The sequence below is a fragment of the Protopterus annectens genome, chromosome 10.part0 (assembly GCF_019279795.1).
Source record: "Protopterus annectens isolate FY-2018-M chromosome 10.part0, PAN1.0, whole genome shotgun sequence".
Classification (NCBI taxonomy): Eukaryota; Metazoa; Chordata; order Ceratodontiformes; family Protopteridae; genus Protopterus; species Protopterus annectens.
The window spans coordinates 786317791-786340616 of record NC_056744.1 but is presented as its reverse complement, the minus strand read 5'-3'; the positions used below and the strand labels follow the sequence as shown (position 1 = coordinate 786340616).

Sequence of the window (22826 nt, the reverse complement as noted above, 5' to 3'; positions counted from 1 at the left end):
GACCTCCAATTCTTTTCTTAGCGACACCTGCACCCAGATACCTGTTGGTCTCTTTGGTCTGGTCCACCAAGAGCCTAAGAGAGTCTGATATCATGAGGCTGGTTGACCAGCTCCTGGTGGCAAGAGGATTAGCTTCTTTTTTTTTCGTTCCTAGCCTTCCTTGCTCTGGAACCTTACCAGTTACCCAACAGTTTTTGTTTTCGTCTTCCGACTCCAGTTGAGCCTTCTGAGTTCTCAGCTATGACCGTCCGAATTTCGACTCTGCTGTTGCTGGTCAGATCTTCACCTCCGGCACTGGTGACTGCCTTCAGTTCTTCTGTTCTGTTGGATCTGGAGACCTGTCAGAGTTGAAACTTCGCTGCCGATTCTGGGGAGTGTGGATCCACTTCGGTGTTGTTACAGCCATCCGTACTCCTCTGGGCGTCCGCACATGTATGCTCTGCTCCGGCTTTGTAATCGGCTTTTTCTGTGTGGGATTGGTCCATGGTTCTGTGGGAGTCTGTCTGTGTTCTGCGCTCCAATTCCTCTACCGGGGGGGCTTGCCTTTCAGGCCATGCAGAAGGCCCTGTACACTGTGGGCTCACAATCAATACCATCTTCATCGAGCCAACATCCCAGTCCTGCCCCTTGCCCAGAGCTCCCTCCAGCTTCTGTCTTGAGAGAGAGAGCATAAATGCCTCAGGATTCAATGCTTCAGCCTCTGGCCTGGGACAGCGAGCATAAAAGCCTCAGGACTCAACAACGGTGGTTATGTCCTCTTTGGATGCCTCTCTGGCCTATCCTACCAAAGAGCTACCCCTGAAGAGAAAATGCAAGAGGAAGTACTTGGACTCTTCTGAAGAGTCTTGCACAGAGGATACACATTTCGATGAAGGGGAAGGTTCCCAAGGTCACCCCTGGATGAGGTCTCCTTTGTGGACATTTTCGAAATCCTGAAACAGAAGGGTGGCTGGATTTCCCATCAGCTTTCCTTGGATGAATTAGTATATCTGCAAGCTTTTCATGCCTGACCATCTATCTCTTGGATCTCTCTGCCCACTGACTATCTGATTTGAACTGATTGCGCAGTGGGTTTGGAAGATTCCTGATTCCATTGAGCCAATCCCCAATATACCAGACTGCATTTTGTCAGCTCCTGAGGATCATCAACAGTGGGCAAAAAGAATTGCAGTATCTGCCATTGTGGTTTCAGCTGCCACTAAAAAGGAACTTGCAGATGAGAGTCCTACTATCCATCCTCCAGACAAGGAGTCTAGGTTGATTGATAGATTTAGAAAGTGTGTATGCCCTTTATTGACCTTTGTGCTTAGGTCATTGAACTTTATGGCACTTTTTATGAGACTCCGAGACCTCATAAAGGAGCTTTCAGACACTTGACAGGAGACGTAGCTGAGGGAGTGCAGCATAAAAGTTTTCCAGCGGACAGCCCTTGAATCTAGATGTAATTCCTCCACTAAGCTCATTGCACATGCAGCCAAAGGGACGACTAGGGCAGGGGATTCTGGCATAGCCATGAGGTGACACACCTGGATGCGCTTATGTGAGTTTTCGGAACCATTTAAATCTTCTTTCATAAAGGCCCGTTTGACGGAACATGTCTTTCTGGCCCCAAAGTTAGAGAGACCCTTGCCAAATGTGAGAAGGATGGAAAAGACCCTTTCTGCTGTAGGAGTATGCTTTTCCACTCCTCAAAGGCCTTACTCCAGGAACCAGAGGACTGCAAAGCTGTGGTTCAAAAGTTTCCAAGGGCTTTTCCAGGGCTCACATTGTAACGTCTCCCCTGGGGCAGAGGGGAGAGTTATAATGGAAGACACCGTGCGCAAGCCAGAAGTGGCCAGCAAAATCAGGGCTACAGGGATTCATTTCCTGGTAACTCCAATCAGCAGTCCTGAATAGAGGCCCGATTTTCGTCCTCTGGAGGCGGTCGGGGGATGATTATCCTTGCACCTATTTGCCTTGCTAAATATAACAGGCAATTGGGTGCAGGTGATTATAACCAGAGATTACAATATCCCATTTTCAAAAAAACCCAAACCAGAAAAAGAATCCCAGATATTCCACCTACTCACAGTGATGCAGCAGTCCTGGAACTTTAAGAACTGCTCGACGAGAGTCATCCAAGCATTCTCGCCAGACCAGATGGGACCTGATTCTTTTTAGTGCCAAAGAAAACCGGGAACTTGAGACCAATTTTGGATCTCAGTGTGTTGAACAAGTCAGTTCAGTGTACCAAATTCCAGATGGTCACAATTCAGTCTATACTTCTGTTCTTAGGAAAAGACGATTGGATGTGCTGAGTAGATTTTCAGGATGTGTATTATCACATAAAAATGAGCAAGCACTCCATAAGATTCCTGAACTACTGGCTGGGGAGCCAGTTATTACCAGTTCAGAGTCCTGCCATTTGTTCTCACCACAGCCCCCAGGGTGTTCACCAAATGCATGGCAGTGGTAGCAGCTCACTTCAGATTGCAAGGATTCGGCATGTTTCCTTACCTAAACGACTTGCTGTTTTACTGCACCCACAAGGCTTGTACTGTTATGGGCAAGGAACTATATTCTTCAAACTTGTTCCTCGCTGGGGTTTTGAGTAAACTATAAAAAATCCCATATAGAGCCAACACAGCACTAAGAGGTCATAGGAGTGGTGTTTGATGCAAGCACCTGTATTGCATCTCTTCCCCAAGAAAACCTTCAGAGAATAAAATTGCAAGTCGGTCAGATTATTCGCAGCAGAACAGTGACTGCAAGGCTGTTGTTACAGACTCTAGGATCAATGGCAGTCGCCATAATTTTAGTTCCTCTTGCAAGATTTGACATGCGAATCCTACAATGACTCCTGGCATCACAATGGTCATTATTGAATCAACCGATGTCCCATTAGATATTGATCACCAATTTATGCAAGACAGACCTGAGTTGGTAGCTTCATTCCAGTGAAATATTTGTCGGATCATCCATTTATCCCTCCTCAACCCCAAGCCATAGTGACTACAGATGCATCCAGGATAGGGTGGGGGGCATTATCTGGGAAAGACAGTCCAAGGCACTTTGTCCTAGTTAGAGGCCAATTTGCACATCCGTGTTCTAGAGATGAGGGTAGTGCTTTTGGTGTTGCAAGCATTCCAAGAAATCCTCCCCTCGGGAACGATTATGATCCAAACAGACAATACATCAGTTGTTTGGTATATCAACAAACAAGAAGGAACCAGGTCTTGCCCTCTTTGTCGAGAAGCACTCAGGGTATGGCAGTGGGCAATTTCATCCAATCTCTTTCTAATTGCAATGCACATTACGGGGTGCTACAACATGACTGTGGGCAAACTGAGCAGTATTCTAATGCTTCACGAGTGGTCTCTCAATCCATTGGTGACAGTGAAGATTTTCCATCTATGGGGCCAGCCCTGCTGCGATCTTTTCTCCTCCTCCTGAAGAACAAGTGCAGCAGCTATTTTACCCCCCCCCCCCGGTTGGGGGAGTCACCGAGTGATGCTTTCCTTCACGATTGGCCCCTCTGTCTTCTGTATGCCTTTCCCCAGTTCCTCTCATTTCCCACTTACTGAAGAAAGCCAGCAGGTCGAAGAACAAAATAATTCTCATTGCTCCATTCTAATCTCTACAGATTTGGTTCCCCTTTCTTTGGCCTCAGCTACTTTGGAAATCCTGGTTCCTGGACCCGGCTCCAGACCTGCTGTCCAATCCGGGGGGGGGCTTCTTCATCCCAATCTTCAGAATCTCAAGCTCACTGTGTGGCTCCTCTTGTTCCCATGATTACCAGGCATATTAGTCTCACTTCCCCAATTCAAAGTATTTTTCTAGCCTCCCACAAACCTTCACCTAGAAGGTTGTACAACAGTAAATGGCATAAATTCTCAAAATGGGTTTCAGAGAATAATGTTTATCTATATTCTGCAATGGTGATAAAATTTTGGAATTCTTAACATCGCTTTTTGATTTGGGAGTGTCTTCCTCCACGATACGAGTACATTTAGCCGCACCTTCCAACTTTCATAATGGCCTAAATGATACGGCTCTAAAGTCCCACAAACTATGTAAAGCCTTTCTGAAAGGAACTTTAATGCTAAGACCTCCATACAAGGATCCTGCTACACCTTGGGACTTGAATCTGCTGCTTTAGTCCGTTATACATTCCTCATTCGAGCCAGCTGCAAAGTGCGATTTGAAGTATTCATCTTGGAAGACTTTGTTCTTGATTGCAATTACTACTGCCAGGAGAATTTCAGAATTACAAGCCTTATCTTGCAAGTCTCTTTACTCATCCTTCCACAAAGACAGGGTACCCTTGCAAATTAATCCATTCTTTCTACCAAAAGTAATTTCCGAGACCAATATCAACCAAATGATACCACTTCCGGTATTTTTTCCCAATTTTTCAAACTGAGGTGAATATTGTCCACATTTACTAGATGTCCATAGACAATTAGACTTTTACCTTCATAGAACAAAGAATTCAGAAAGTCTGACCAGTTGTTCATTTCCTTTCCTTCACCTACTGTGGGAAAACCAGTCTCTAAAGTTACTCTGGCTAAATAGCTTAAGGATTGTATAACCTCCATTTATACAAAAAGGAAAGCAGGTTGACAGCAACCTCTCTTTTGACCACCACACTGCCACTGTGGTCAGAAAGTCCTATGTGGCACATCTCATTACTAAGGGTTTTGTATCCAGGAAGAAAGAGGTCATTGTTTCCCTCTACTCTTCCCTCATTAAGCCAATCCTAGAGTACAGTGCCCCATTTGGCATGTACATCACTAGACACCTGCAACAACTGGAGAGGCCGCAAAAGTACCTCATAAAGAGGATCCTAGGCCTTAAACACTTGTCCTATATAGACAGACAAAAAATTCCAACTATTCTCTGTCTCACATTGCCTACTTAGAGACGATCTCTGCTTGACTTAGAAAGTCATGTCTGACCCAGCTCTGTTAGAAATGCTACATCTAAATAAATCCCAATCCCTCCACACCATACGCTCCAGAGACCTCAACCTCATTACCACAATCAACAGAATGTGCTGGAGGGACATGTTCATAACCCAGAGACTGCCCATGGAATAGACTTCCCATACATGTCAAAGCACCTCACTGGTCCTCTTCAAGAGAAACCTTGATGAGTGGATGGGAAATAGAACATTCACCCCAGGGATCACTCCAGTGGCTCTACTTGACAGAGGTACTGGAAACTAAGGTCGGGTGACACGATGCCAGGGTAATCCTATGGGCTAGGCTTGTAATGGCTGCAGGACCATTAGCCTAGTACACACCCATGAATCTATGAAAGTACAACTACCAGGTCCAGTAAAGACACATTCTACAAGAGCAATAGCCGCTTCTGCAGTTTTTCATTCCATAGCCTGTATAGACGATATCTGTGCAGCAGCTGCTTGGGCATCCCAGCATACTTTTATTACTCACTAGAAGCTAGATCTGGTCACTAGGGGACGAGCATAATTTGGTTCGATGGTGCTCAGGAATATGCTTTCATGAGACCTCCCAAGATTTAGGTAGCTGGGGACTCTATCTCAGTCAAGGATAAGGTGAAGCTTGACAACATCAGATAAAGACGTTATGCCTTATCATAATGTTCCAGCTGTGTTGTTGATCTTCACTTATCCTCGACATCCCCATTCTCCTTCCCCCTGCTTTTTAGACTTCTTGATGGAACTGATCTATCCCAACAGATTGGATTATCCTTTTCTGAATACAGATATGGTCTCTGATCTGTCATTTCTGTCTGTCACTGTCTTATGCAAACTCGATCTGAAGTAATTCTGAGAGGAGCATTATGGGTAAATCTAAGCTTGAGAGTTTTTGGAAGGTGTGAATTGGAATAACGGCCGAGTCTGTTTTGAGATACAGAACCGAACCCACAGTCAAGGATAAGTGAAGATCGACAACACAGATGGAACATTATAGTAAGACGTAACTTATTTCTATATCTGGTTGTGCCTGCTTACATTAACTGTGGACTACACAGGTAGAGTTTGTTCTGCAGCATTCTGCATAGAGATCCTATGGGCCTTGTGGTCTTGCTGACATACCTGTACTTGTGGGCTCCTTACAGGTAGATTTTTGGCTTGTAGATGCATTCCTCACACCTGAAGTTATAGCCCTAAATGAACACCTTGTCAGTTAGCTGTGCAGTACGCTTACTGCATTTTAATTGACTCTGTATCAGTGGCTTTTTGTGCTGTACTTATGATACTTGAGCTATGCATTCATGACCTACTGCTATGTAAATGTTTCTACAGTTTTTGCTTGCAGCACTTGGCTTTCATACTTTTATGAGATTATCAGGATGTATGTGGGAATAATGTTCTTTTATCTGCCCATCATCTCGCCAATTGCAATGGCTCTGCCTATTAGTTCTCAAAGTAGATGAGAGCTGATCATGGTGTGGGTGTCATCCAGGCAGCATCAGAAGACTTTTTTGTAAGCATGGTATGCTTCTGTTGCTGTGTATATTTATAGTTGTTAAAGGGTTTGTTCTACAGTAAACCTTAGCAAGAGCATGTCATCTGCTTCTGTGTGAGTAATGCATCCTCTCCGAAGGCATTCTCACAGCTTCTAAGCAGGCACCTCTGTGTATTCTCTGTTCTCCATTATAGGTTGTAGAATGAAGTGTCCACCCCTGGCATGCATCCAGTCCCCCCCCCCCCCCAAAGAAGTGACCTTGCAGTGCCTCTTTCTGCTCCTGTGTTCACCAGCTGCTCTAGTGCTAGGACGGATAATCAAACTCTGGAAGCTGGATCATAGTCATGGCTTTATTGCTGTGTGCCACAGAAATGGCTATGTATAGGGGAATAGAACTGATGCATGCATATCTGTGACTTGAGTGTGTGTGCATGATGTTAATCCATACATTGCTTGTTTTGGTTTTGCAGTCCTTTTCCTATCTTTGTAATATTCTGTTTAGTTATGCACACATAGGTTAAATGACACCAAAAAGTTAGGTGCTAATCATATGCACAACCTTGCACTGCTTATTGGTTTTGTCAAATGAGCTGGTAATGTCTTTGTCATGCACTCTATTCACACACTTCATTTGTAGACTAGATGCTATTATGTCAGTGTTGTGTATGACATGCTCATTTTACTTTGTTGAGCTACTTTATATGTTGGATGTGACTCTGCAGTATGTGGTACTTTCTTTAGCACAAACTTATTTAACAAGGTGATGCAGAGCATGCTGGGTGGCATGTAATTATGTTTCCTGATTTATCTTCAATAGTCATCCCGCTGTGAGGATTTTGAAGTTGCTTGGAGGAGAGTGTCCAGTATGGTTGTGGATTATGCTGCCATCAACAAGAGTGTGTCATTTTGAGCAGCATGCTGCACACTTGTCAATGTGACCGGATTTCCTAGGAGTTCACTGAAGTGACTCACATGAGGTGGTGGTTGTACTTGGTGGAAATATTGCACAACTTGATTAATATATATACTCGCATGCTCAGCAGTGTGGTGTCTTGGCACGGGCAAGGCTGTGTACTCCAGCCTCTGGTGTTTGCTGATATGGATGTCATCAGCCACTGCTGTAGCTGGTATCCAGCTTCTTCTGTATACAGTGCTGTAATCTGTGACTAAGATGTACAGAAATTATGACATGAGCAAATGTGCATGTATGAGAACTGCTTAATGTAAAAGTGCTATGAAAAGTTATTGAATGACATTGTATCTGCTGCTTTAGAGATGCTGAAGTATTTATAAGAGAACAACAAATATGATGTAGTTTGTGCTGAAAGCATCTAGTTCAGGTTTGCGAATTAAGGCACTTGAGTTGACAATTTCAAAGTATTTTCTTAAAGTACAGGAATTCCGTTATGTTCTGTGTATTCAGCCTCACTTTCACCACTTGACTAAATAATGAAATCAACTATTTCTTATCAGAAACTGTTGTGTAACTTACGGCTTCCTATATGGTGGTATTGCTATGACTTTAGGTATTCACTACATACCTAGTTATGAGTGAATGCAGAGCACTGGCCACTGATCTGCCAGACTGATGCACAGGCACTGGCATTGACATCACAGTGGTAGCTGATGCAGACATTTCCTGTATACTGTCAAGGATGCTGACATTTAAATGTTGACTTTTCCATTGAGAGAAAAAAATATTACTGGTTTTAAATACTGAGATTTCACACCCCAGGGAAAGCACGTCTCTCCCATTTTCTTCTGGGGGTTGTGGTTTTGAAGACTTTTAGAAGTGGACATGGCTTTCCCTTTAGTGTGTATACAACCTTGAAGTTAACTGAGAGAATGTGGTAGGAGCAGGGCATTGCTCTCTCTTTGCTTACCTTTGAGTTTTCATTTTGCAACTTTCTGTTTGCTAAAATTTTATAGGAAAATAAAGTCCATGTTTTATTGCTAGCTTTCCTAATAGGAAGAGCACTCACCTCGTGATTAATGTATGCTGCATGGTAGTACTGCAGTTACCTGGATATATGCATGTATACCAAACCATTTTGACTGTAAAAGGTCTCCATGGTGGAAGAGTGACCTAGACTGGCTTCTGGGAACCTGGTGGGATCCTTTTTACCCTGATATCTAATACAGCATTTGAATATCCTGGATGCTTAGGCCTGAAATATTTCCACAGTGTCTCCTTTTGGCTTTGGAAGGCACCTGTGTCTGTCCTACACAGTGTTATGGATGGTCTGAGATAAGAGGGTGGCTTATTTATATCTTATTCTAGGGTACCAAGTGAGATCTGCATTATGTTGGAGAGCTCGTTTAATCTAATGTCTCTTGTCTTTCTTCTGGTTTGTGTCAAATCCTTGAAAGGTAGTTTCATGTAAAATAGATCTAGCTTTTTGTTGTGACCTGTTTTTATTTTATGGCAAGCACTCATTCCCCAGTGTGGGGGTAGGGCTTCACACCCCATATCCTTCAAGTTTAATATAATCAACTCTTTGATGCTTGTTGGGGTAAAGACAAACCTGACCAGTGTGTTGTTCTTTCAGCTGTGTGCTGTTTAGCTGATATGGTGCTAATATTCATAAACTCAAATGCCTTGGAACAACTAGTCACCATCCCCACAAGAGGAGAAAACATACTTGATCTCATCATCACGAACATGGGAGCACAATGTTCAACACCGGAAGTATACCCCTCACTGGTGAGATCAGATCACAAACTAATCTCGCTGGAGGTCCTCATCCCACCCCCACCTGAAATAAAGACCACAGTAAAGAACTTCTCGAAAGCCGACTTCACACTTCTAAAGACTAGTGTGGTCTCCTTTAAGGCCCCCGAGCAGGAAAACAGTATTCAAGCCGCTGAATCACTTACAAATGCCTTCTACCAGCACCTGCAGGACTGCATGGATAAGGCAATCCCAAGCAAAACAAAAACTCTTTGTACAAAAGGCAAGCGTCCAGTCTGGTGGACCCCAGCCATAAACAAACTCTACAACAAAAGGAGGAAGCTACTACAAGATAGAGCAAAATCCTTAAAAGGTAAGACACCCTTGATCACTATAAGTAAAAAACTAAGAGCTCTCATAAAATCATCCAAAGCAAATTTTGAGAGAAAATAGCTAAAGACTAAAGACAATCATAAGGCCTTCTTTAGCTATGTTAGAAACCTGGGAGGAAACTCCCAGATATGCTCAGAACTAGTTCAAAATGATGTGAAGATTACTGATCCTACAGACATTGCCAACATACTGGCTGACAGGTTCAGTGCAAACTCCCAAAGGAGAGATATCTATACCAAGCGATTGCAGCCCCCAAACATCTCCAACGCCCAAGTGAAAACTGCTCTCAAAGCAAAAACACAGCATCCATGGGACCTGATGGTGTCCCTGGCTGTGTGCTCCACGAACTCAACGAGGAATTAAACCCACAGCTAGGACAGCTGTTTAATCATAGTCTTACCTCTGGATCCAGGAGTGGCGCACTGCAACTGTGGTCCCACTTCACAAAGGCGGTGCCTCCACCGACCCTGGAAATTACCGCCCATTAGCTTGACAAGCCTTATCTGCAAAGCCATGGAGAGGATCATAATGGACCTCATAAATAAAGACATAGGAATTTGCAGACTTTGGATCCATCCCAGTTTGGCTTTGTCAAAGGCAGATCATGCCTTCTAAACTTGGTTGACTTTTTTGAAACAGTCACCAAAGCCATTGATGAGGGAAAGGCAGTCCATACAGCCTACCTCAATCTGGCGAAGGCCTTCGATACAATACCCCACTCGGGTATCATTGAAAAACTCATCAGCTTAAATGTTAACCCATACATCACAAGATGGGTTGCAAACTGGCTGAGTGACAGAACCCACAGGGTCAGAGTTGCTGGCGCCATGTCAGACTCAAAGCCTGTCACAAGTGGTGTACCACAGGGCTCAGTCCTGGGCCCACTCTTGTTTGGCATCTACTTTTCCAAGTACAAGCAAACACAGGAGGGTTATGGCTGACAAAGTTTGCAGATGACTGCAAACTGGGTGCCATAGTAGAAAACACATCTGACACAGATATCCTTCAGAAGGGTCTCACAGAAACGGATAACTGGTGCCAGAGCCATGGCCTAAAGTTAAATTCCAAAAAATGCATAGTCATACCCTTCGGGAAAAACAAGGTTACCCCTAGCTACCAAATAGGTGGCAATCCACTGAGCACAGAAGAAGTTATCAGGGACCTGGGGACTCAGGTTGATAGTAGTCTGTCATTCGACACCCATGTAGCCAAAGTAGTTAGGAAGACCTTCTACATTGCCCACCTTATCATGAAGGGATTCTCATCTAGATCAAGGGAGGTCATAGTCTCCCTGTACTCATCACTCATCAGACCAATGATTGAGTACAATGCCCCATTTGGAATGTATCTGACCCGACACTTGCAGCAGCTTGAGAGACCACAAAAGTTCCTCACCAAAAGGATAAAGGGTCTCAAACATCTGTCCTATGCTGCCCGACTGAAAGAACTCCAGCTCTATTCAGTCGCTTACCGCTTGCTCAGAGGTGACCTTTGCCTAACATACAAGGCCATGTCAAACCCAGATTTGATGAATATGCTTCACCTCAAAAAATCTAGATCCGTCAGAGCCACAAGGGCGGGAGACTTAAACCTGGACACGGCTATTAATAGGACGTGCTGGAGGGATAGATTCATCACCCAAAGACTCCCTATGCTGTGGAACAAAATCCCGGTATATGTGAGGCAGAGCACTTCGCTGGCCTTGTTCAAGAGAAATCTTGACCAATGGATGGGAGATCGCAGATATACCCCAGGGATTACCTCAGTGTCACTGCTCGACAGAGGCACAGCAAAATAATGGGTATAGTTCCCCATACTAAAGGGGTGGCGTAAGCCACAAAACTATGGGCTAGGCTTGTAAATGCCCTCGGGCAGATAGCTTAGTATGAACCTATGAACCTATATGTCCCTGCCAAAGCTCTGTGTTCTGGCTTTGGGACTGTGAAGAATGGCTGTTGGTCTTGGTCGTTTGCTGTCACTGCATTTGGTTTTGACGCATCTGAAGTCAGTGTGGACCAGGACAGTGCAGCAGTAGTGTAGTAAATTCATTTGTATTCTGTTTCACTGTATGGCTTTATTTCTTGTATGGTGAATCATTAGATGTGTATCTTTTTATTGTTGGTTGGCATTGTTATTCAACACCCTTTATCTGGCCTTATTGTAATACCACTTCACAATGTTTGGTTGTTTGGAACAGTTAAGGGATTTGTGCTGTGTTATGAATTTCATTTTGTCTGAATGCTCTTACGTTGATCAAAGCAGCCCTTTTCTTGATTATGACCATTTAGTAATCCTACCCAATTGTCTTGCAGTATCAGTGATGCAAGATGCTACAACTACATTACTGATGGTATACTGGTATACAACAATTCAGATTTTATTCATAATGGCATTCTTACAGGTTACATATAGTTTTCAGTATGTTCTACTAATTTTGGTTTATTTTGTGATGTATTATTGCATTTTTTTCAGTGGAATGAAATCACTAAGCTATTCAGATCAGGAATGCCTTTGAGAAGGCATAGGATACACTTCAAAACCTATCCAAACAGTTTTACAGCTACTGAAGCAGTTGACTGGCTTCATGAACTTCTTCAAAGAAACAATAATTTTGGCCCTGAGGTGACCCGACAACAAAGCATTCAGCTGTTGCGAAAGTTTCTTAAGAATCATGTAATTGAAGACATAAAAGGAAGATGGGGATCCGAAGACCTGGATGATGATGCCCACCTTTATAGGTAAGGCACACTAAAAAGTAAGACTTCATTGTAGTCCTCACACAGCAGTAGTTGTCTGTGCACATGCAACAATGTTTCAAGGTCGTTGTACTTTGATTTAAATGATAATTGGCATTCAGTATGAGCTTTATGGTGCGAGGTAAACCACAAATAACAAGGTTTTTCACATCGCATAGTATTTTTGTGTCTTTGGATTTATTTATACCTTTGGTTCTACTTGGTAATATTTGTGCTGCAGTACCATTTGTAGGTATTGAACTGTTACTATAGAGTTAAATGGCAAGTACTAAAATGATACTTTGTTTTTATTAATGCATGTATGCATTTATTTTATCTATCCATCTCTCTGTCAGGGCTGATGCCCACTCCCCCATTTTAAATTTAGCACTGTGTTTGCTGTGTCACAAAAAAAAGTGCAAATTCATAGGGTTAGGACAGTTATTTCATTGTCAATGATATAAATAAATTAGAGAATGTGTCCAGGGTGAAATTAGTATAAAGTTTATACATCTTATTTTACAGTACAAGTTAACTCCTAGCATATTAGCTGTAGTGCCATGGGGGAGGTGGTAACAACAAAAAGCATATAGTGAAAGATGTTAAAGCTGATTAATTATTACCAGAAATGCTAATTTATTATGTATCCAGACCAAGACCACACTAAGGATTAGTGATTGCCCCATTTTATTATTTGTTTAGTATTTGTCTGAGATTGTAGTAAAGAAGACAATGCTTTCAGGTTTGTAATCATGCCATCATAGTTCTATTGTTACATAAACGGTAAGTATAAATGTCAGAGTGAAGTCTTGATGTTTGTAGTATTGATCACTGCCACGGTAGCCATAACTATATGGGTTATATTGTGCCAAGGATAGAATAGCTGGCCAGCTTCCAAAACTTCGCGGCACCTTCCTCATGTCTAAACTGTCAGACAACTCCAGCTGAGCGAACTAAAACGCATGTTTGAGTGCAAAGTCCTTCAGAGCTTTACTGCTGCTGAAGAGTACGCTCCTCTGAGGCTTTCAAGGATCAATGGTTGGCTTTTGCTTTCCTTTACTGGGCAGAAAAGTTCCCTTTGGAGGGACTTCTGTTTTCTTAATTTTGTGTGGTTTATTGCTTTCCTCTTAGGAATGTTATTTTAAATCTAGGGGTGCTGTGTTTTAATGGACTGTAACATACTTTTAAACGGAGAGCTCATTTTATTTTTTGTTCTTTCAGTAGTTTTAAAAGTGGTATAAACTAACTGAAAGCATTTTTTTTCTGTGGAGAAATTGTATTTATTTTACTTTTATGGGGCTGGTATATTGTTTTTGAAGCATTTTTATTGTGTTTTTCTGTCAAAAAAGTAACTTATGGACTAGTAGTGTTTGGTGGCAAGTAACTGCTCGTCTTCCCAGGAAAGATGCACTGTTTTTGGCGTGACCATGGGTGACTCTGCTGTGGCTATTTGTTGTACCTCAGACTACTCCTGTGTTCCCTGCATCCCTTTGGTGTAGCACCTGCAGCCACTATGGACTGGGGGGTTATCAACATCTTCTGCGATTGTTGGAGTCACCTCGGTAGGCAAGGGGGAACCACTGATGTTATGTAGTCCTATCTCGCCATTATTCTTCACCTGTGGGTTCGGAGCCGACAGTCGGCTCAGACTCTGCCTATATTCTAGCTCGAAAGTCTTTGATTGGCTGGCTAAGATGGTATCCCACAATACCATGCTCCACATCCCCAGATCTCGTTTGCCGCTTGTAGAGCTCGGACGTGGTCTCGACTTGGCTTGGCTAAGTACCTTTTGAAAACTTTTTTTCTTGGGAAATTTCTTGAGGAATCATCTGATATTGTTTGATGTTTAATTAGATTTTGTGTGAGAGCGATTGCTGGCATTTCTGGTTCTCTTGTGTGTGCTTGTGCATTTTTGTGGTATCCCTTTCCTCGGGCTAGGCCCGTTTGAGTTAGAGGACCTAGTCCTCCCTTGTGTTTGTTCGTTGGACTTTGTTGTTGTTCTCTTGTGTGGAGACCGTTTTAATTAGAGGTATCTTGTCGTTGTGTCTAGTCAGTGACTCTTATAGTAGGTGCTCGCTTTCCGCCTTTTCTTCTCGGTTACAAGAAAGTTGAAGTTCTGTGCTTAGTTCTATTATGTCTAAAGAGCAAAAAGAACATAAGCCTTCCGGCTTTAAAAAGTGTTTGAAATGTGCATATAAAATGTCTATTACAGACTGACATTCCTTCTGTGTTTATTGTCTTGGAGCTATCCACCTTCAGGAGTCTTGCAGTTTTTGTCATACCTTTAGTCCTCGGGTGCTCCAAGAAAGGAAAAATAAGTTGATACTAAAGGGTCTATTAAAACCATCCTTCGAGGAAAAGTTAGCTTCAACTCCCAGCTCCGAGTCAAAGTCTAAAGCTTCTAAGTCAAAAAAGAGATCGCCGGCTCCATCTTTGGTCTCGGAGCCGCCCTCTAAGATTTTGGTTGTGGAATCTGCTTCCTCGGCTCCACCGATCTCGGAGCCGCAGGAAGTCACTGTTTTGACTGAACCTTCGACCGCTCCGATAATTTTGGAACCTATTCGGAGCCGGTCTCCAGGTTTAAGACAAGTCTCTCCAGATAAGAGGTCTGCTTCTCCATCGGTTTCCTCCAAATCCTCCAGGCTTTCAGATCTGGACGTGGATAGGGTGGTGCAGCGGCTCCTGGAATCGCCAGTGTTGGCTAAACTCTTCTCGGCTCCGACCCAGTCGGTTCCGGAGCCAGCCCTGTTAGTAGTACCTGCTATTCCTCCTCCGAGCGCATTGTTGTCTTTGGAGCCGGTGAGTTCCGCTCCGAGGGATGTTCCTGTGTCTGTTCCGATACCCCAACTGGAATTCTCGGTACCGACTTCGGCTCAGACCCTGTCTGCTCCATCCACAGGGTCCGGGACTCGAGTCTCTTCTGTCGGCGCCGTGGGGGATGACTCAGAGCACAGGTCGGTGCCGAGCCTTCCTCTGGGCGTGACAGCAGGGGGGACTCCGGCCCTGGTCATGGCCCTAGAGGGCGGTCGGTCCTCAGACTCAAGGGGCCTCGCCTTCGAGGCAATGCGGAGTGCACTGGCTGGTTCAGCTACCTCTCTCGGATCAGTTTTCCTGTCCCCTACTGCATTGGCGAGAGCTTCTGACACTCCTCTATCATTGGACAGCAGGGCACAAAGGCCTAAGGACAGCCCCATGAGCGGTCCCCTTCTTTCTGAGGAAGCCTCAGACTCTGTGCCTGAGGAACCCCCCAGAAAGAATTCTTGTAAGAGGAAGCATATAGACTCCCAAGACGAGTTCCTCACTTCAGATACTGACCTCGAGGAGTCTGAGTGGTCCCCCAAGTCTTCCTCTGAGGATGTTTTGTTCTCCGAAATACTGGAGATTTTGAAACAGAGGAGACTGGCCTTCCAAAACCCCTCCGAAGAGTCAGTATTCCTTAAGGCTTTTGGCGCCCAGCCTTCCGCCTCCTAGGTATCTCCACCCTTCGATGAGCTCCTAGACTTAATTTGTCGAAGGGTGTGGGAGACCCCTGACTCAGTGAAGCCTGTCCCTCGACGGCCGAACAAATTCTTGTCTGCCCCAAGAGGGAAGGAATTTCTGATAAAAGGAACCCCAGTAGATGCTATGGTGGTGGCGGCCGCCACACAGAAGGAAGTTGCAGAATCTTCCTCTATGGTTCATCCCCCGAACAAGGAGTCCAGGATGATGGACCGCTATGGGAAGCGTACCCTTTCTTCAGCGACCTTTACCCTGCGGTCGCTGAATTACTTGACTCATTTCATGCGGCTCCAAAGAGATCTCCTTAAGGAGGTAGGAGATGCTCTCGGGGGTAATGTTCCTGAGATGGTGGCTCAAACAGTCGGCGCTCAGCTTTCCACCCTTAATTCTATTGCGAACTCGTCCATATGACTAATCTCGTACGCGGACGAGGGAGCGAGTAGGGTGGCCAGTTCAGGAGTAGCCCTCAGGAGGCAGGCCTGGCTACATCTGTGTCACATTGCGGAGGCCTTTAAGTCTTCCTTTACTGATGCCCCTTTCGACGGTTCCTCCTTGTTTGGGACCAAAGTAAAAGACGCACTCACCAGGTGCGAACAAGAGGGTAAGACCTTGTCTGCCATGGGAGTCCGTTTTTCCCTACCGTCGAGACCTTATCCCAAGGCTCAGCAGGGGGGAAAGATGTGGTTCAGAAAATCACAGAGGTCATTTCCCGATGCACAAGGTGAGACCCCCCCCCCCCTCAAGGCAGGGGGGTCATACTCTGGAAGACGCCGCCCCAGAGGCAGAGGGGGCCCCCCGCAACTCGGGGACCGGGATTCTTTCCGCGGTTCCCCATACTCTCACTCTTGAGGGTGTGCCCGGCTGCGCTTCTCCGGAGCCAGTCGGGGGTCGGATTTCCCATTATCCAGAAGCCTGGGCAAGAATAACCAAGGACAGATGGGTTTTAGGGATAATCCCCGGAAGTTACACCATTCCATTTCACTCCTTTCCCCCTACCCCCAAAAGGATCCCAGACCCACCACCCGGTCAAAGGGACCAAGCAGCATCAGAGGTCTCTCAGCTGCTAGAAAAAGGAGTCATCCAGCTAGTCCCCCCAGACCAGAGGGACCTACTCAAGATTCTTTTTGTTGCCGAAAAGCACGGGGGACCCGAGACCCATTCTGGATCTCAGCTGACTAAACCATTATGTTCGCAAGTCCAAGTTCCGAATGGTCACACTACAATCAATTCTTCCGCTGTTGGCAAAGGAAGTATGGATGTGCTCCATCGACCTGAAGGATGCCTATTACCACATAAAAATGGACAAAGCATCCCGGTGTCATCACGCCCGCTGGGAGCCAGACACTTCCAGTTTCGAGCCCTGCCCTTTGGTCTCACCACAGCCCCCAGGGTGTTCACCAAATGCATGGCAGTGGTGACGGCTCACTTGAGGCGTCTAGGATTCCAGGTGTTTCCTTACCTGGACGACTGGCTCCTAGCCGCCCCCACCAAGCATCTACTTTGTCAAAACAGAAACTATACCATCAGCATTTGCCATCAGCTAGGCATCACAATAAACTGGAAAAAATCTGCCTTGCTACCCTCTCAGCATGTCTCATTTATAGGAACAGAGTTGGATACTATTCGGATGAGAGCGTTTCTGCCCATGGAAAGGATCACGAGGTTACAAGGGCAAGTTCAGAAGATGATACCTTTGACACGCGTAAAGGCAAGGCTAGTGCTGCAGCTACTAAGCACGATGGCATCCACTATCATGACAGTTCCTTTAGCGAGGCTGCACATGCGCATATTACAGTGGCTCCTGTTCACCCAGTAGTCCTTTCAGAGTTTGGCTCTATCTCATCCCATCTTGATTACAAACATATGCAGACAGGATCTGAGTTGGTGGCTGTGCACCGACAACCTAGTAGTAGGGAAACCATTCTCTTCACCCGATCCAGTAGCCACAGTGACCACGGACGCCTCCCGGATGGGGGGGGGGGGCATTATCTCTGCAGGTTGGTCTAAGGTACGTGGCAGAAACACTAGATGAATTTGCACATAAATGTCCTGGAGATGAGGGCAGTGCTCCTAGCATTGCAGGCTACAACATGTCCTCCCAACCGGGACGATTGCGTTACACTCTGACAACATGTCCGTAGTGTGGTATCTCAACAAACAAGGGGGAACCCGATCGTATCCACTATGCAGGGAGGCTATGAGAGTGTGGAATTGGGCGATAGCTTCCCACAGGACCTTGATAGCAACGCACATTCCGGGGAAAACCAATGTGATTGCGGACAAATTAAGCATGGCTATCCTTCTGCCTTACGAGTGGTCCCTGAACCGCCAGGTAGCGGACAGCATATTCAACAAATGGGGTCAACCTTGCTGCGACCTATTTGCCAGCCCTCTCAATGCAAAATGCACACATTCTTCTCACTGATACCTTTATTGGGGGGATATCCAAGGGACGCTCTTGCACACATTTGGCCCTCGGGTCTGCTATATGCTTTCCCTCCATTTCCCCTCATCTCGAAGGTGATTCAGAAAGCACTATCTTTAGGAAGCAGATTGATTCTGATCGCTCCATACTGGCCTCGACAGGTATGGTTCCCCTTTCTCCAACAGTTTGCAGTGGAGCCTCCTTGGACTCTGGACGCTCGTCCGGACTTACTGACACATATGTTGGGACAGCTCCACCCCTCCCTGGAGACCCTCCAGCTGACCGCCTGGCTACTCCACTTCCGACCATAGTCCGGTATCACGATTCTTCTCCAAATGTAGTACATATCCTTTCATCCTCTCACAAACCAGCCACTAGGAAGATCTATTCCAGTAAGTGGAAAAGGTTCTCGATATGGGCACAGTCTACAAATATTGACCCCTACATGGCTCCCATCAACACTGTGCTGGAATTCCTGTCTCAACTATTCTACCAAGGGTCAGCCCCAGCCACCATAAAAGTTCAACTAGTGGCCATCTCTAATTATCATGTGGCTCATGAGCCCAGCTTAATGGCGCACAGACTGTGTAAAGCCTTCATGAAAGGCACACTACTCCTTCGTCCCCCTGTAGCTCAACCGGTTATGCCTTGGGACCTTAATTTTGTTCTGCAGGCGCTCACTCTTGCACCCTTTGAGCCTGCTGCTTCCTGCTATTTGAAATTTCTGACATGGAAATCGGCCTTTCTAATAGCCATTACTTCTGCCAGGAGGGTTTCAGATCTTCAGGCCTTGTCAGCTAAGCCCCCTTACTTGGTTTTTCATAAAGGCAGGATCTCCCTCAGGCCGAACTCTACCTTTCTTCCCAAAGTAGTGTCATTGTCTAATATTAATCAATCCATCGAACTGCCAGTATTCTTTCCCAATTTCACTGACAAGGCTGAGTATCAGTTTCATACATTGGACGTTCATAGACAACTCCACTTTTATCTACACAGGACTAAACAATGGAGGAAATCAGATCAACTTTTCATTTTGTTCTCAGACAACCGCTTAGGGTCAGCAGTGTCCAAAGTAACCATTTCTAGATGGCTATCCAGTTGCATCTCCTTTATTTACCAGACAAGAGGCAGAAACATACACTTTCCAGTCAGAGCACATTCTACAAGAGCAGTGTCAACGTTACAGCATTTCAAGCCAGACTATCCTTGGATGATATATGCGCATCTGCAACATGGGCTTCTCCTCATACCTTTGTGTCCCATTACAAATTGGATGTGGTGTCCAGGGACAGGTCTTCCTTTGGCTCCACTGTGCTCAGGAGCATCTTTCATTGAGCCACCCGGGATATAGGTGCTAGGGACGCTGTCCCACAGGTGAAGAATAATGGCGAGATAGGACTACATAACATCAATTAGTTATGTACTTACCATAACGCTAGATGTATGTAGTCCATCTCGCCATATATTCTTCATTACCCACCCACCGTCCCCCTGCCTGGAGAATTTGGAGGATCTCCTTTGATAACCCTGGTATTAGTCCCTTTAGACAACTTGTTGGACCTTATCTTCTTGGCTGTGGATCTGTGTGTGTGTGCATTGCACAAATGGCTTTTGTTAGCAGCAAACTAGAGCTGGGGATGTGGAGCATGGTATTGTGGGATACCATCTTAGCCAGCCAATCAAAGACTTTCGAGCTAGTATATAGGCAGAGTCGGAGCCAACTGTCGGCTCCGAACCCACAGGTGAAGAATATATGGCGAGATGGACTACATACATCTAGCGTTATGGGTAAGTACATAACTAATTATCTGTCCTGGGAAAGGGAATACGTTATATTGAAATACTGTGCCCACCCAAAGGAAGCTGCTGCTGCCATTATTAACACAATTGGCCGCAGTTTTCCTGTAAAAAAAAAAACAAAAAAAAAAAAAAACACCAGAAAACCAAACTTGTATATACTTCTCAAACTTATTTGGATAGGAGTAGTTTACTGGGTCTGACTCTGTTTAATTCAGGATAATGATCGTCGTCCTCCTAAAGTAGTTTCTGATAAAAGAATGAGGAATTCCTTTTTTCCTGAAGAGAATTCAGATTCTGGTTCAGAACAGGAAGGTGCACGGACAGATGCATTTTTTTCTTCAGATTTCTGACTTCGAGAAGAGCTCAGTTTCTGATTCTCCTTGTGCGTTTGTGTGGGGGGTCTTTCTCTGCTTCTCTCACTCTCTCTCTCTCACGTTTATAGTTTTATATGCACTATTCCCAAACCCGAACCAGCAGTTATAGCTTTAGTTGAGCCCACTGCTGCTAATCACTTTAATTCCAATGGGAAAATTATTGATAGTGTCAGTATTGCAACAGGTAACACACTTGTCACTGCTGCAGAAGGCTGTGCGTTCTGTTCTCAAACCAGGTAGATCAATTACTGACACTGCAGATTAACATAAAGGGAGCCTTTGAATGAGATGTTAAACTGAGGCTCCATCTGCTTGATTTGGTGGGAGCTCATGTATATGCTAAATATCCCACAGCACATATTGAAAATAGTAGGGATCCTTTATGTATAAAAATAACTGTTATTTTCAAAATATTTACATACTTACAAATATATACAAGTGTACAAATTATGTAAATATATATATATGTATCTATGTATGTCATATATATATATATATATATATATATATATATATATATATATATATATGGATTCACTACCGAATCCCGAAATAACACAATCCCGAAGACCTAAATACCGAGACTATAAGCCCAAAACCCCACATTACCAAAATATTAAAACAGTGAAATTCAAAATCGCGAAAGTGCTACATACTTACAGCACACGCGCAAACATACACACAGCCTCCCCCATAACCAAACAAACCACCCTACACTAAAGTGCCCCCCACAACCCCCCCACTTTAATATTCTAACTCCGAGATTGCACAAACATACACACAAGGCAAACTCACACCCACACATTACAGCCCCACACACACACACACACACACACACACACACACACACACACACTAAAGCCCCTCACAAACACACGTACACACACATACTTACCTGAACCGCAACACCAGAAGCGCTAACTCAAAATCCCTTAACTTCGGGATTTTGAATTTCGCCCTTCTGGCCTTTCGGTAATGTGGGGTTTCGGCTACATGGTCTCGAGCTTTTGAAATTCGCAATTTCAAAGGTTCGAGATTCAATAGTGTTCCCATATATATATATATATATATATATATATATATATATATATATATGTGTGTATAAAATCGTGTATTTGGTTATTTACTATTATTTGATGAATTTATATATTTAATTAACTATATACAATTTTAAGTATAGTCATAATAGACTAGGAGAAGAACAATGATGACTTTGTAATACTTAGGAGGCTTTACTGCTTTAAATAAGTGTTGGGTGACTGTGGTTACTATTTAATCAAATCATGTGTCCTGATGTGGGGTATTTAAATTGAGGCTTGCATTCTTTATTTTTAACTGATGAAGTCCTGGAGATACCGGAACAAAAGCGCTTATCTTTACTGTTATTTTAAAACGAAGGAATATTAAAACTTTAGTTTTATTCATTAACTGAACTACCTTCCTTGCCTTTTTCTCTTGAGTTGATTTAAATGTCATATTTTCTTATACTATATTTCTAAACGTGATCTAGGCATTTCTTAAAACATGTTTGCCAAACTGTCTTTTTGTATAAGATTTATGTTTTATATGTTCTTAATTCACAAATTTAGAAATGGTGGCTTTAAGATTTTATAATTGATTAGTCAGTTCATACTTCAGTTAGTTGTTTCACTATAAAAACAGTCTGAGCTGTGTCACTTTATTCTGATGGTCTACTTTATATCAAAAATGAAAGGCTGATCGTGAATTTATACGCTTAAATAAAGCTGTTCATGGTGGTTTTAGAATATTGGTGCGTGGCTTCCTTTCTGCAGTTGAGGTTTGCAAGAACCACATTCACTGGTAGATTTTGTCTGACTCCATCACTCGGGGCAGACTTTTCTGTCCTCTGGTATCCAAAACTACACTGACGATGGACGCATCCCGTCTTGAATGGGGGTGCATTTTGAAGGGAGAGCAGTCCAAGGAATGTGGTCCCCATTAGAGGTTAATCTTCACATCAGTGTGTTGGAGTTAAAAGCGGTCTTCCTTACGTTGCAGGCTCTTCAGGACCATCGTCCCTAGGAAGCGATTGCCATACATTCAGACAACATGTCAGTGGTTTAGTACATCAACAAACAAGGTGGATCCCAATCATACCCTTTTTGTTGAGAAGCCATGAGAATCTGGTGATGAGCAATGTCTTCAAACTTCTAGAAGTAATGAATATACCTCGGATGTCCAACATTTTGGCGGATAAGTTGAACAGAATGATAGTACTTGCCTCACTATTGGTCTCTCAACAAAACTGTGACAACAGAGATCTTCAGCCACTTTGGCCAACCTTACTGCGACCTTTTACCTTCATACGTAAATAGCAAATGCAGAAGTTACTTTGTCCTTATCCCTTTACAGGGACAGTCGCTGAGAGATGCTGTAGTCCATCCTTGGACCCCAGGTCTCCTTTATGCTTTCCTCCCCATTCCTCTTATCACCAAGTTCAGTCAGGCAGTGGAGTGCAAGACTAGAGAAATCCTC

General features: G+C 44.2%; 1 protein-coding gene across 1 annotated transcript in view; it reads left to right on the top strand.

Moving 5' to 3' along the window:
* The window catches only part of DEPDC1 (DEP domain containing 1), a 1033362-nt gene that overhangs the window by 173594 nt on the left and 836942 nt on the right, over positions 1-22826 (top strand). The window contains exon 2 of the mRNA XM_044085606.1: positions 11971-12236. Coding sequence (XP_043941541.1) covers positions 11971-12236 — 266 coding nt within the window. The remainder of the gene's footprint in view (positions 1-11970; positions 12237-22826) is intronic.